Source organism: Canis lupus, chromosome 13 (assembly GCF_011100685.1).
Source record: "Canis lupus familiaris isolate Mischka breed German Shepherd chromosome 13, alternate assembly UU_Cfam_GSD_1.0, whole genome shotgun sequence".
NCBI classification, from domain to species: domain Eukaryota; kingdom Metazoa; phylum Chordata; class Mammalia; order Carnivora; family Canidae; genus Canis; species Canis lupus.
The window spans coordinates 61262145-61274826 of NC_049234.1; the positions used below are offsets into that span (position 1 = coordinate 61262145).

Below are 12682 nucleotides of genomic sequence, written 5' to 3' on the forward strand. Positions count from 1 at the left end.
CAATGTGTATTTAGAGTATTCTTAGAGTATCATTATTTAGAGATATTTATGTTTAGAGGCATTTGTACCAGATCACCACAGTCTCCCAGTGTCACTAACTGGTATTTGTAGAAGAGTCTACTTATTCCTCTCAGTACATACCCATGTAAAAATTAACTGTCTTTTGATAATTAGATTCATCTCCCATTGTACTAAATTTAAATAGTTACATCTTCATTATGTAATATTTGGAATTATAAATTTTGGTATCAAGTTCTAAATATTCCTTTAAGCAGCCGTGTTTAATAAATACTAATATTTTAACTCCTGTTTTAAACAGCCCAATGAGAACAGTGTCACATTTTCTTGATGACTAGAGTTTACCTTAACCCACATGCAGCATAATATATCTTCCTTTGATAAGGAGCTATGTAGGACTGGTGGCTATGGCCTTCTAAGCATGTTATTTTGCTATTGCACATGAGATTTGCCGGAAGCACCCTGACTCCCCACTCTTGCTTCTATTATTTTTTTAAATTATTTATTTATTTATTTATTTATTTATTTTTACAGATTTTATTTACTTCTTCATGAGAGACACAGGGAGGCAGAGACACAGGCAGAGGGAGAAGCAGGCTCCGTGCAGGAGCCCGACGCGGATCTCGGTCGGGGCCTCCAGGATCACGTCCTGGGCTGAAGGCGATGCTAAACCGCTGAGCCACTGGGACTTCCCCGGCTCTTGCTTTTATATTTTATGATGGCTCTGCATTCGTGTACTTTTAGGCAATAATGAAGGTTACCAGAAGTAATTTATAACCAAACTTACTAAGTCCATAAATACCATTTTACAGAAGTAGTTGGGCTGGTGTATACAAATACATGGACTGTAACCACTACTTATCAATGTTCAGGGACTATTTTTTTTTTGCTTTTCTCATTTTCTGAGTTGGTTTAGAGTTTTCTTAATAAACCTATATGTTAAAAAAAAAAAACACCTATATGTTATCGGTCAAGATCCTGTCTTTAGTTAATACCAGCATTCTCACAGCAGAAAAGGAATTCCCAGATTCCTTTGGTGAAGGAATGGCAGGGTGAAGATGGTAGCATGCTCACAACTGGCTGGTTGCTCCAATGCCCTGCCTTTATCTGCCGTTCCAAAATCTTGGAAAACTGAAAGTATTTTCTTGAATTTAGTGCAAACTTAACCCCTGATCTGAAGTTAATAGTCTTTATCCCACTTAATATGAAATCTCTGTTTCACTGCAAAGTATCTGTGTATATAGTACCTCTGCATGATGGTGAGGGACGGTTACATAATATATGTATTACACGATTGTATTTCTTTTCTAACATCCAAAATATTTTTGCATTCTGAAGCATCTGGCTACAAGGGTGCGAGATAACAGGTTGTGGATAAAAATCAAGTAGATTAAAAAAAAACAGATGTTATATATTTTAGAGAGAGAAAGTGAGCAGAGGGAGGAACATAGGAGGAGAGAATCTCTGCACCGAGCCTGGAGCCTAACGCAGGGGTCCATCTCATGACCCTGAGATCATGATCTGAGCCAAAACCAAGAGTCAGACACTTAACTGAGCCCCCAGGCGCCCCCAAAACTAAGGAGATTTTTTTAAAGATTTTATTTATTTATTAGACACACACAGAGAGAGAGAGAGGCAGAGACACAAGCAGAAGGAGAAGCAGGCTCCATGCAGGGAGCCCGACGCGGGACTCAATCCCTGGTCTCCAGGATCACGCCCTGGGCTGAAGGCGGCCCTAAACCGCTGAGCCCCCCGGGCTGCCCAACTAAGATTTTTAAGAGTTTTTTTCTCTTATCTCTTCCTTGCATCATCCAAAGATTATTTAGGAAAATGGTAAATTATGCTGAACCTGATGCCAAGAAGGCTAGGTTTCCCTTATCTACTTCATATTTTAAAGGAACACTTTTAGCTTTGAGGAACTCAAGTTCTTACAGCCAGAGTTTGGCAGAGCTGGAATTTGAAACTAGTCTTTAATTTTCCACTGCTTCAACCTCTCAATCAAGGCATTTTACTACTTTTCTTGTGTGTCTTTTGTGGAAACCACCCTTGGTATTCCCACTCCTCAACTCTAAACATCTTCATCAGATCCATATGAGATTTCTTCCTTTCCTTCTACTTTCCTGTTTGAAGGTCTCAGAGACTCACCCTGCCTTATTCCTCTCTCAGTACTGCTAATATCTGTACCATTTCGTGGGTTTTCCTAAACTTGGTGTGGAATATAACACCTAGGGGCTTTTCTGGCTTCCTCACCACATCTGATGACAAGTGTTCATTCAGGCTTTTTTCATTTCAAAGGTCCTGCTGCTAATCACTAGGGGTTTAACAAAACTAATAGCCATAAAATAATAGCAAAATAATTATAAGGATGTTAACAAAGAATGATTTTTGTTGTTTTTGTCCTAGAGTTCCCCATAAATTCATATTTTGATTTCTGCGTTTTTTTCTTAGAATGGATTTACCATTAACGCCCCTTCTGACTCTACCATTAAGATGCATTTCAAGTCTGATGGTAATTGCAAGGTAAAAAAAAAGAGTAACGGGGCCTTTAGTTTCTGTAGACCATTTGATCTCAGGAACTTCTAGATTGGGTAGTGTATTTACCAGATCTTTGCCAAGATTAAGAACAAATACTGGGAATTTCTACGCTGCATCTATCCCCAGCTAGGTGAATCTTCTAGCAGAGTTCATAGCACATGGGTAGGCATTCCAAAATTCAACTTTTGTTAACTATGTGCCAGCTGTAGGGCATGCAAAATTAAGCTATCTATAGTTACGCTGAACAGAAACCTACCCAGTGTGGTAATTTCTGCAGAGATAGCATTGTAGGGGCAGAAAAATTTCCCTTCTTCCTAAGGTCTTTGCCTGGTTTATTTTATTTTATTTTATTTTATTTTTTTATTTTATTTTATTTTATTTATTTATTTTTAGTTTTTTCTTTCTTTGCGTGGTTTAATAATTACATTGACTCAAGACAGAGTAACAGGAGGAAACCAAATTTAATTCTGTACATATAGGAGCTTCATAAACATATGGAATTCAAAGGAATGACCAAAGCAGGTCACTGTATGTTTCAGACAGAGAAACAATAAATTAGAATGGACAAGATAAAGAGGTTTGGGTTTGGAGGTTATAAATTGGCCAAGTAGCAAGGTCTTGCTCCTAGGCCTTCTCAGCCCTAAATCGTCTACTTGGTGACGAGGCCGCCTTCCGCACTCCGGGCCCAGGGAGGGGACCGTTCACGTAGACTCATCTCCTGCTTCTAGTGGGGACAAGGGAGGGGCTGAGCGTCCTTCTTTGCACTGTTTCTGAAGTCCCTTCGTTTCTAGATCATCTGTAGGCCGTCGCGGCATATTCTGGGGCGGCGCATTCTCTTGCGACCTGAGTGAGATTCAAATGAGATGAAGGGGGGTCTGGGGGATGTGGGGTGGCGTCTGGCTTCGTGGCTCCCTGTGCCGGCTCCACTTTCGGACTCCGCGACTCTGAACTGGCGGCCTCACGGCGCAGCTCCCGCACCGGCCGGCCGGGCTGGGGCGGGCCTCCGTGCACCGGGCTGCGGGCGGCGCCGACAGCAGGACACGTGCACGCGCTCCGGAGGCCTGGGCTGCCCGCGGCACTCGGCCCGAAGGTCGTCCTCTCGGCCGGCCCGCAACGGCTTGCGCCCCCGCCCCCGCCCCCGCCCCCCGCGGCCTCCCCGCCGGTTCTGCTCCAGACGCGCTGCTGGGCTCGGGGCGCACCGCGGAGGCGGGTCCCCGCGCCGCCGCCTCCTAGCGCCCAAGCCCGGGAGCACCTCCAGCGTCGGCGGCGGCCCCGGGCTCCGCTGGCTTCCGGGACCCCCGCCCCGCCCCGCCCCGCCCCGCCCCGTGCGCCCGCCTGACCCGACGTGGCGGGAGCGCACGCAGGGGCCTCGCCCGCGGCGGCGGAGGAGGAGGGGCCGCGGGGGCGTCGGCGCGCGGGAGAGGGAGGGGCGGGGGAGGGGAGGGGAGGGGAGGGAGGGAGGGGAGGGGAGGGAAGGGAAGGGGAGGAGGGGAAGGAGGGGAAGAAGGGGGAGGGGAGGAGGGGAGGGAGGGAGGGGAGAGGAGGGGAGAGGAGGGGAGGGAGGGAGGGAAGGGGGAGGGGAGGAGGGGAGGAGAGAGGCAGGGGTGAGGGGAGGGGAGAGGCGGGAGGGGGCGTGGCTTCCCCGCTGGGCGGGCACCCGGCCCCGCCCCGCCCCCGCCCCGCCCCCGCCCCGGCGCCGCCCCCGCCGCCGCCGCCTCCGCGCGCCAAAATCAAACCCCGAGACCGGGCGGCCGGAGAGGCTGCGGCTCCGGGGCCTCTGCCTGCGCGTCGGGTCGGGTTCGGCGGCGGCGGCGGCGGCGGCGGGGGCGGCCCCAGCGCGCGCACCTGCGGCCACCTCCATCCCCCCGTCGGATGCGCTCGGGGCGCCGCGAAGCCCGGCATGGCCACCCCGCCCAAGAGAAGCTGCCCGTCCCCCGCGACCGGCTCGGAGGGAAGCCGCATCAAGAAAATCGCCATCGAGGGGAACATCGGTGAGGAGGCTCGGGGAAGGCGCCCACAGCTGGGGGCCCCGCGGCGCGCCCTGCCGGCACCTCCGCTGCTCCTCGGGGACGGCCCGCTCCGGGCGCCGCGTGGCTGCGGACACGGCCTCGGGCCGCCCCCCCAAGGCTCCGCGCCCTGCCCTGCCGGGCCCTGCCCTGCCCTGCCCGGCCCTGCCCGGCCCGGCCCTGCCCGGCTTCCTTCCGCGCCCGCGGGCGGCGGTGCCCGGGGCGCGAGGTCGGGCCCGAGACGGTGCGCCTGGGCCTGGGCCAGGGCCTCCCGCTGTCGGGACTGCGCCAAGGGGAGGGTCGCATTTGGTTCTGCTTTGGTACCGAGGGTGCGGCGGGGCTGTAATCTCCACGCACTAAATCACCTTTTAGGATGCCCTCCTCGGGGAGCTGAGACGGGCCCGTAATGCTGTCCTACCTACTTCCATCACGATCAAGATTCGGTACATTTCTGTCCCCTCGAAAGCTTCCCGGCGCTCCTCCGTGGTCCGCTGCCCCTGCACCCCGACCCCTCGCAACCACCGACCGGGTTTCTGGGCCTGTAAGGTCCGCCTTTTCCCAGAATGTCCTATAAATAGAATCACGGACTATGTAGCCTTTTGTGTCTCACTCCTTTTATTGAGCATGATTAGATTTTTCATATTCTTGTGTCCGTAGTTCTCTGCTGAGTAGTGTTCCACTGCATAGATACACCAGTTTATTTCTTCCCCAGTTGTGAACATTTGGATGGTTTCCAGGTTTTTTTTTTTTTTTGGATGGTTTCCAGTTTTAACCATTATAGATAAAATGGCTCTAAATATCTGAGTACGAGGAAAGAGCTTTTTAATGATCTTAATACTGAGGAGTTCTCACCTCTTCCCCCACATCCAAGTAAACATTGGCTTATGATTCCAAGACCAGTAGTGTTCCTGTTCCTAACCCACATGAGGGTGGACTATACCATGCACGTCATTTTGCAAGGTACATCTAAACTTACATTCTTCTGTATTTCCTACCACAGGAAACCTATGCCTGATACTTCCTGTTCTGATAGAATTTTTTTGGCACCAAGTTGAATACTGGCCATTCATGCATACGGCGAATGTTTTTCTAAAATTCTTAACACATTCAAAACTCTTGAACTTCTTTAAAAAGATGAGGCAAAGCAGATGGTGTAGCAGCATTCCAAGGAGCTGAACACACCCTCCAAGAGGAGACCTTGTTGCATTGTTCCAGTGAGGCATCAGTCCCAAAAGACTCTCATTTGGTCTTAGGATAAGTTCTTTGAAGTTGAACGTTTACTAGTAGGATTCCTTCTAGCAACATGCTAGATAAAGAAGAACATGTATATAGGAGGAAGTAGTTGAACAAAGCCATTTCTTTCTTTCTTTTTTTTTTTTTTTTTTTTAATTTTTTATTTATTTATTTATGATAGTCACAGAGAGAGAGAGAGAGGCAGAGACACAGGCAGAGGGAGAAGCAGGCTCCATGCACCGGGAGCCTGATGTGGGATTCGATCCTGGGTCTCCAGGATCGCGCCCTGGGCCAAAGGCAGGCGCCAAACCGCTGCGCCACCCAGGGATCCCTCTTTTTTTTTTTTTAAGATTTTATTTATTTATTCATGAGAGGCAGAAACATAGGCAGAGGGAGAAGCAGGCTCCCCAGCAGGGAGTCTGATGTGGGACTCGATTCCAGGACCCAGGGATCACGACCTGAGCTGAAGGCAGACACTCAACCAGTGAGCCACCCAGGTGCCCCAACAAAGCCATTTCAAAAGTAAATTTGAATGAACAACCCCAAAGATCAATAACACAATGAATTAATCCCCTTCCCTTTCTTAAATCCAGTTAAGCAACATGTCATATCTAGAAAGTTACTACTCCTTAAACATCTTTAATCTTCCCAGCACCTGAAATAATTTCCTAATATGTCACCTCATCTCTAGCGTCTTGACTAGCTCCAGAGGAGACTTAGTATATGCAAATGTAATTTTGTTATTCCCTACTTAAAATTCTCTGATTTCTCCATCATCCACACTTGAATGAGTTGCACACTGATGGCTCGCTTTTGCACAGTAGTGGCATGCGTAGATTTGGAAAACAAATTTTAATGAATTGCTAGCATTTAAAAATTTTGAGATTCCTTGTGAACATCTAGATTCTTGCAATTTCTTACAATAGCAGAAGATCTGGTAACACTGGGCCTGTGTCTCTCTAAGATAACAATTTGCTAATATTTAGATGGGTTATGTTCCTCACCGCTTACTGTCTTAACACTGAAGCTTTGTCAGTTGCTATTAATGTGCTTGTACTATTGTTCCTGTCTCTTCCACCTTATTTGCCAGACCCAAATAAGTATAAATATACAGATTGCTAATATGTATGTAGAATACTATTTTGTGATTCCTAGAATTTGAACTTTAACTGGTCATTTTCCTTTTGTACTCATGTAACTTAACTTCTCATGTTCTCTGTTACTAAAATATTCCCTTGTGTTAGATTTACAGAGGCCTTACCTGCTTCTTCTCATCTTAATAGTTTATAGAGATGATTTTTGGCATCATAATGCCTGCTTGGCATTAGTAATTCCGTTAGGTCCCATGACTTTTTAAAGTATTAACATCTGTGACTTTTAGTTCTTGTTCTCCTTTGCTTTTATAGAATATGAATTTATTCATTGGCCTATTTTCTAGATCCTCACTTTCCCTCCAAAAGTTAAGGAACTAGATATTAATCTGATTGGGAACTACAGGTAACTATTGTTACTCTCTTTGAATTAAGGAGTAATTTTATTTTACTTTTTAAAAGATTTTTAATTTATTTATTCATGAGAGACAGAGAGAGAGAGAGAGAGGCAGACATAGGCAGAGGGAGAAGCAGGCTTCTGGAGGGGAGCCTGATATGGGACTCGATCCTGGGACTCTGGGAATATGCCCTGAGCCAAAGGCAGACAGACACTCCACCACTGAGCTACCCAGGCATCCCTAAGGAGTAGTTTTAAAGAGTACCTGTTTTTGCTCTTGAAATTTTAGAGTATGACCACATAAATTTTTTCTGTTTTTAGGCACATCAGAAGAAAGCTGGATTTTTTAGCTTTACATGTTTTCAGACACTGGCTGTTGCGTGATTTTTAATGTGTTCCTTGGACTCTCTTTCTGAACATCATGTTTTCCTTTCCTTCCTCCATCTAGTTCAGTGAATGTCCATTGATCATTTTATATGCTTCCATTTACCAATCTAAATGCTCCATACAAAATCTGTGGTCACCAGTCTTTTTTTCCATGATTAAATCTAATGGTCATCTAGTTAGATTCTGTGGTGATAATAGGACTTTGTGTTTTGCTTCTCAGCAGTTCTCTGTTACCTTCTTATTGATCGCCTTCATCCATCCCTGTTTTTGCTTTGTGTGTGATTTAAAAAAACAAAACAAAAACAACTTATTTAAGAGAGAGGGTAGGAGAAGAGGCAGAGGGAGAGAATCTTCAAGCAGACTCCCCACTGAGCTTGGGGATCCTGATGCAGGGATTGATCCCACAACTTCTAAGGACCTCTAAGGACCTCTAAGATCATGACCTGAGCCGAAACCAAGAGTTGGGACACTCAACCGACTGAGCAACCTAGGTGTCCCTCTACGTGTGATCTTTTAAAGTTCTGTTTTTTTTCTTCTTTTCTATTGCCTATGTAATGTCCTAGGTTTGAATATAGTCCTTCAAGTCAAAAGTAAGTTCTTTTTGCCATTTTTGGATCCAGTTTATAAGGATGAGGAATCTTTTCCTGTAAGCTTGCAGAAGCTTGTTTTTTAATATTTTAATATCTCTGTGTGTTTTTATTTACATAGGGAGAGAGAAAGAAACAGACTGAGAGAGAGAGAGTGAGAACACATTATGTTGACTAGAGATGGCTAATATAACCGCATTTGGTGACTTCAGATAGGAAGGGTGTGGTGGTCATCAGGAGTGTTGCCACCCTGTTACATTCTAGGTCAAGGCTTTCCTTACTATTAAGTAGAATGTATTACAAAGTAATATTAAAATAGTCAATATAATATGTCCTGATTATACCTGAATATTTCCTTTATTTTCCCTACGGGATATCTCGTTTCTATCTCACTAGAAACTAGTAAATAATCAGGGAAGCAAAGTACATACAACTTTTTTTTTTTTTAAGGGTTAGATAAGTGCACAGAATCATGAAAGTGAAGGAGAGAAGACATGGCTATTTCTATTTCATGGCCTTTGCAAAAATGTTTTTATAATTTCTGTTAGTTATTATGGCTTAATGTTGTATAGTTATACAATTAATGTCATATAGTCACCCTGTCTCATTATTAAACTCTAGGTATTAGGCGGATCTTTATATTGATTTTATAGTTCATTTGGCTGTTTCTGAGTTGGTTTTAGATAGGAAAAATTTAAACTTGTTTGTAAACAGAGAATAGAGCCAGAAGACAGAAAAATTTTGAAAATGCAAGAGCCTGTAGTGATTGTCACTGTAGTTATAGCTTGTTTATCATGACAGTTTCCATAAAGAGGGTATTATTATTTCCATTGTATTATGAAGAAACAGGCTCAAGGAGTTTCAATGACCTGCCCAGAATCACATATCTAATTAAGTAGGAGAATAGCCTTAACTATTTCCCACAAAGTTATCTCTAATTACTTGGTTAAAGAAAGTGTTTTCTGCCGTAACACCTTGCCCACAATTTTACCAGGTTTTATTTTATTTATTTATTTTTTAAAAAGAGATTTTATTTATTTATTCATGAGAGAGGCAGAGATATAGGCAGGGAACTTCCTGCAAGGATCCTCATGTGGGACTCGATCCCGGGATCACTCCCTGAGCTGAAGGCAGATGCTCAACCACTGAGCCACCCTGGTGTCCCTTCACCAGATTTTAAATTCTTCTGCTCCATGGCTTCGATAAGCTAAAACAAGTAACAAATATTAATACAAGTGGGTAGGAATTCTTTTAGTTTTCATTAAAGTAAATCTGAAGAGAAAGTTTAGGAAATTGAATATTTTTGTTTTTTGTATTGTTTGCTAGTATAAATTTTGTTAGAGCTGATGACTGTTTTGGCTTTTTTCTCCCACTAAATCTCCATCCTCATTTTTCCTTTTCCTCTCCCAACAGCTTCAGGGAAGACAACATTTGTGAATATCCTTAAACAGGTCTGTGAGGATTGGGAAGTGGTTCCTGAACCTGTTGCCCGTTGGTGCAGTGTTCAAAGTGCTCAAGGTGACTGTGAGGTATGAAAATAAAATTAGCTAAGTAGAATAAATATCCTTTGTTTTAGAAGACCAGTGGTATTTAACCTTTGGTTTTTTGTTTTTTTCTAATAAAATTTTCAAATCTAGCTTTAAGTATCTTCATCTTCATACATAGATATGTGTATATGTGTGTGTATAAATATTCACTGAACTAAGCCCTTAAGATTTATGTACTTCATTGCATCTAAGTAGAATTTTAGGAGTTTTTAAAAATTAATTTAAAAGTTTAAAAAATTGAATTGCAAATTAAACTCCTTAGGTAGCTTTTTACATTTTGTTTAAAAACAAGCAAAAACAAAGACAAAAAAAAGTTACCCAGTAACTGAATTTTATTAGTTTCACCTTTTGAAACTTTTGTCTTAAAAGAGACAAGCATCTATTTATTTCTTTGTACTTTTCATTCTTGCCAGACTTTCACCCTAGACACAACTGTTAATTTCCCAGCACTTTCCATTCTACATTGCACGTAAGAAAGAAGGAATAATAGTTAAATTTCATTTTTTATTGTATGTGTATGAAGGAAAGGGATCTGATTGCTAGGACTTTCATTTCTGGAGAAATGAGACTTGAAATTGAAAACAGCATAGCAGAAATCTTCAAAATGGGAATGTGTAACTTTTTTAGAATTGAGGAGGATAGAAGATTGAACAAAAATGTCTATTTTTTCAAGTTTAGCTGTTGATCTGAGGAATCTGGGAATAATAATTGTGTACTTAAAATGTAAATCATTAGCAAGATATTCTATAGACTTAGGATATATGGTTTTGAATAACCGAAAATATTCTCTCACACGCTGATTTGTCAAGCATAGTTAGCTTTAGAGACACAACTTAGTACATTCTGATCCTTAGAATAATCCAGGACTAAATCTTAAAGGAAATTCCTTCCCATATGGACTCCATTTTCTTTTCTTTTTTTAAAGATTTTATTTATTTGAGAGAGAGGGAGAGAGTATAAGTGGTGGGGGGAAAGTTAGGGAGAGGGAGAAGCAGATTCCCCCCTGAGCAGGGAGCCCAGTGTGAGGCTCAATCCCAGGACCCTGGGTTCATGACCGAGCCAAAGGCAGATGCTTAACTGACTGAGCCACCCAGGTGCCCTTGGACTCCATTTTCATAAGAAACTGATATTTCAGCTTGGTCTTTGGGGAAAGACTGGATTAGCCATAAGTAGAATTTTAAAGTGGGTAAATTTATTTGCTTCTTTCTTTTCAACATTTTTTAATGACCTATGATATAACTATAGAAAAGCATAAGAAACTACTTGAGTTTGAAGAACAATTGGGAAGCTAACCATAGCCAGGTCAAGAAATAGATTATTACTGATATTCTAGAAGTCCCTATTCTTCCTCAGGGCACAATATCACCTTTCCTAGGGTAACAACTCCGCTAAGGGTAATCACTCACATAAAATAATTCTTGCAATAATACTTTATTCTGCTTTCCAGAAATACTTTGACTATACATGAACAATACATGAGCATATCTCTAAAAAATATAATTTAGTTTTGTCTGTTTTTGAATCTTATATAAATGAAGTCAACTATAATCTTTATCCTCTTGCTTTTTTTACTTTGTAAGTATGAAATTTGTCCATATTGTGGTATACAGTTGCAGCTTGTGCATTTTCATTGCCATATAATATTCAGTTATATTTATATCTCACTGTTTGTTTATTCTGTAACTTTGATCAATTTTTGAGTGATTTCTAGTTTAGTTTCTGTAAAAACAGCTGCACACATACAAGAGTTTCTCTAGGAATAAGAAGTAAAATCACTGGTTGGTGGGCTATTTGTATGATGCCTGTTTTCCAAAGTTGTTATTATCAGCTTCCTAATTTTTGTCATTCTGTTGGGTGTTTAATATTATGTTTTAAATCTGTATTTTGTTGATTGCTAATGATATTGTGATTATTTAATTAATTTATTTGCCATTTTGATTGCTTTTGTGAAGTCCCTGTTCAGGTCCTTTTGTCATTTTCCTTTGAATCTTCTGTCTTCCCTCCCCTCTGCATTTTTATTTCCCAGAGTATGTCTTGTTGGCCTTTTTCACTGAAATGCCCTTCTCATGTTTGCTTACCTTCAGAAATGAGAGACCTATGTTCTAAAAACACTTCTTTACCCCTCATTTTGGGGTAAACTATCAGTGCAGTTATTCTCAGATGTTAGATAAGAACTAGACAAATTAAACTAATGTCAGAAATACACAAGAGATTATTTTATTGAGAGAATGTTAGACTAGATTGGATTAGTTGACCTCCACTTAAGGCCCATTCTAATTTTAATGTCATAAGCTTCTAACTCATTAAATATGAATAACTAGTTCTCTGGCACATTAAATACCTCTGCCTTTCATTATACCTATAATCTGGGATGCAGAAACTGATGCCAAAAATGCCAAAAATTTTAATTTTGTAGAGAGAAATATAATTATCAGATTCACTGAATTCGGTCAGTAAGTTCTCTGTGGAGGCCCATAATTCTCAACCAGTGGAAGGAACTCATAAGAATCCAAAGTTTTATTAGTATGCTTATAGAATGACAGACAATCCCTTGGGAAGTTTAATATGAGAAATGGCTCCTAGTTAAAAATGACTGCCCTAGTGAATTACCGTTAGTGTTGGGATTATATTGACCCTTTTAGTTAGGTTGGAGAGAAGAGATTGAAAACATTGCATTAATATATGTGAGAAGACAAATTTATAGTAAGTCGGTTGTCTACTAACCCTAGAATCAGGGCCCAGGGGAATTAGTTATAGTATCTTAATGACTGATATCATCAGACATTGATACACCTTTGTCTCTATTTTCAGGATTCTCTATTTCCTGGTTTCACGGATCTGATATTCATGTTTATGGGTAGGGGCGATTTCTTCCCACGTA

The 12682-nt window shown here is 42.3% G+C and overlaps 1 protein-coding gene across 1 annotated transcript in view; it reads left to right on the plus strand.

Annotated features, from left to right (window-relative positions):
- The first annotated feature begins 4376 nt into the window (after positions 1–4376).
- DCK (deoxycytidine kinase) overlaps positions 4377–12682 on the plus strand; it is a 31160-nt gene continuing 22854 nt past the window's right edge. The window contains exons 1-2 of the mRNA XM_038556287.1: positions 4377–4544; positions 9668–9783. Coding sequence (XP_038412215.1) covers positions 4454–4544; positions 9668–9783 — 207 coding nt within the window. The 5' untranslated portion in view covers positions 4377–4453. The remainder of the gene's footprint in view (positions 4545–9667; positions 9784–12682) is intronic.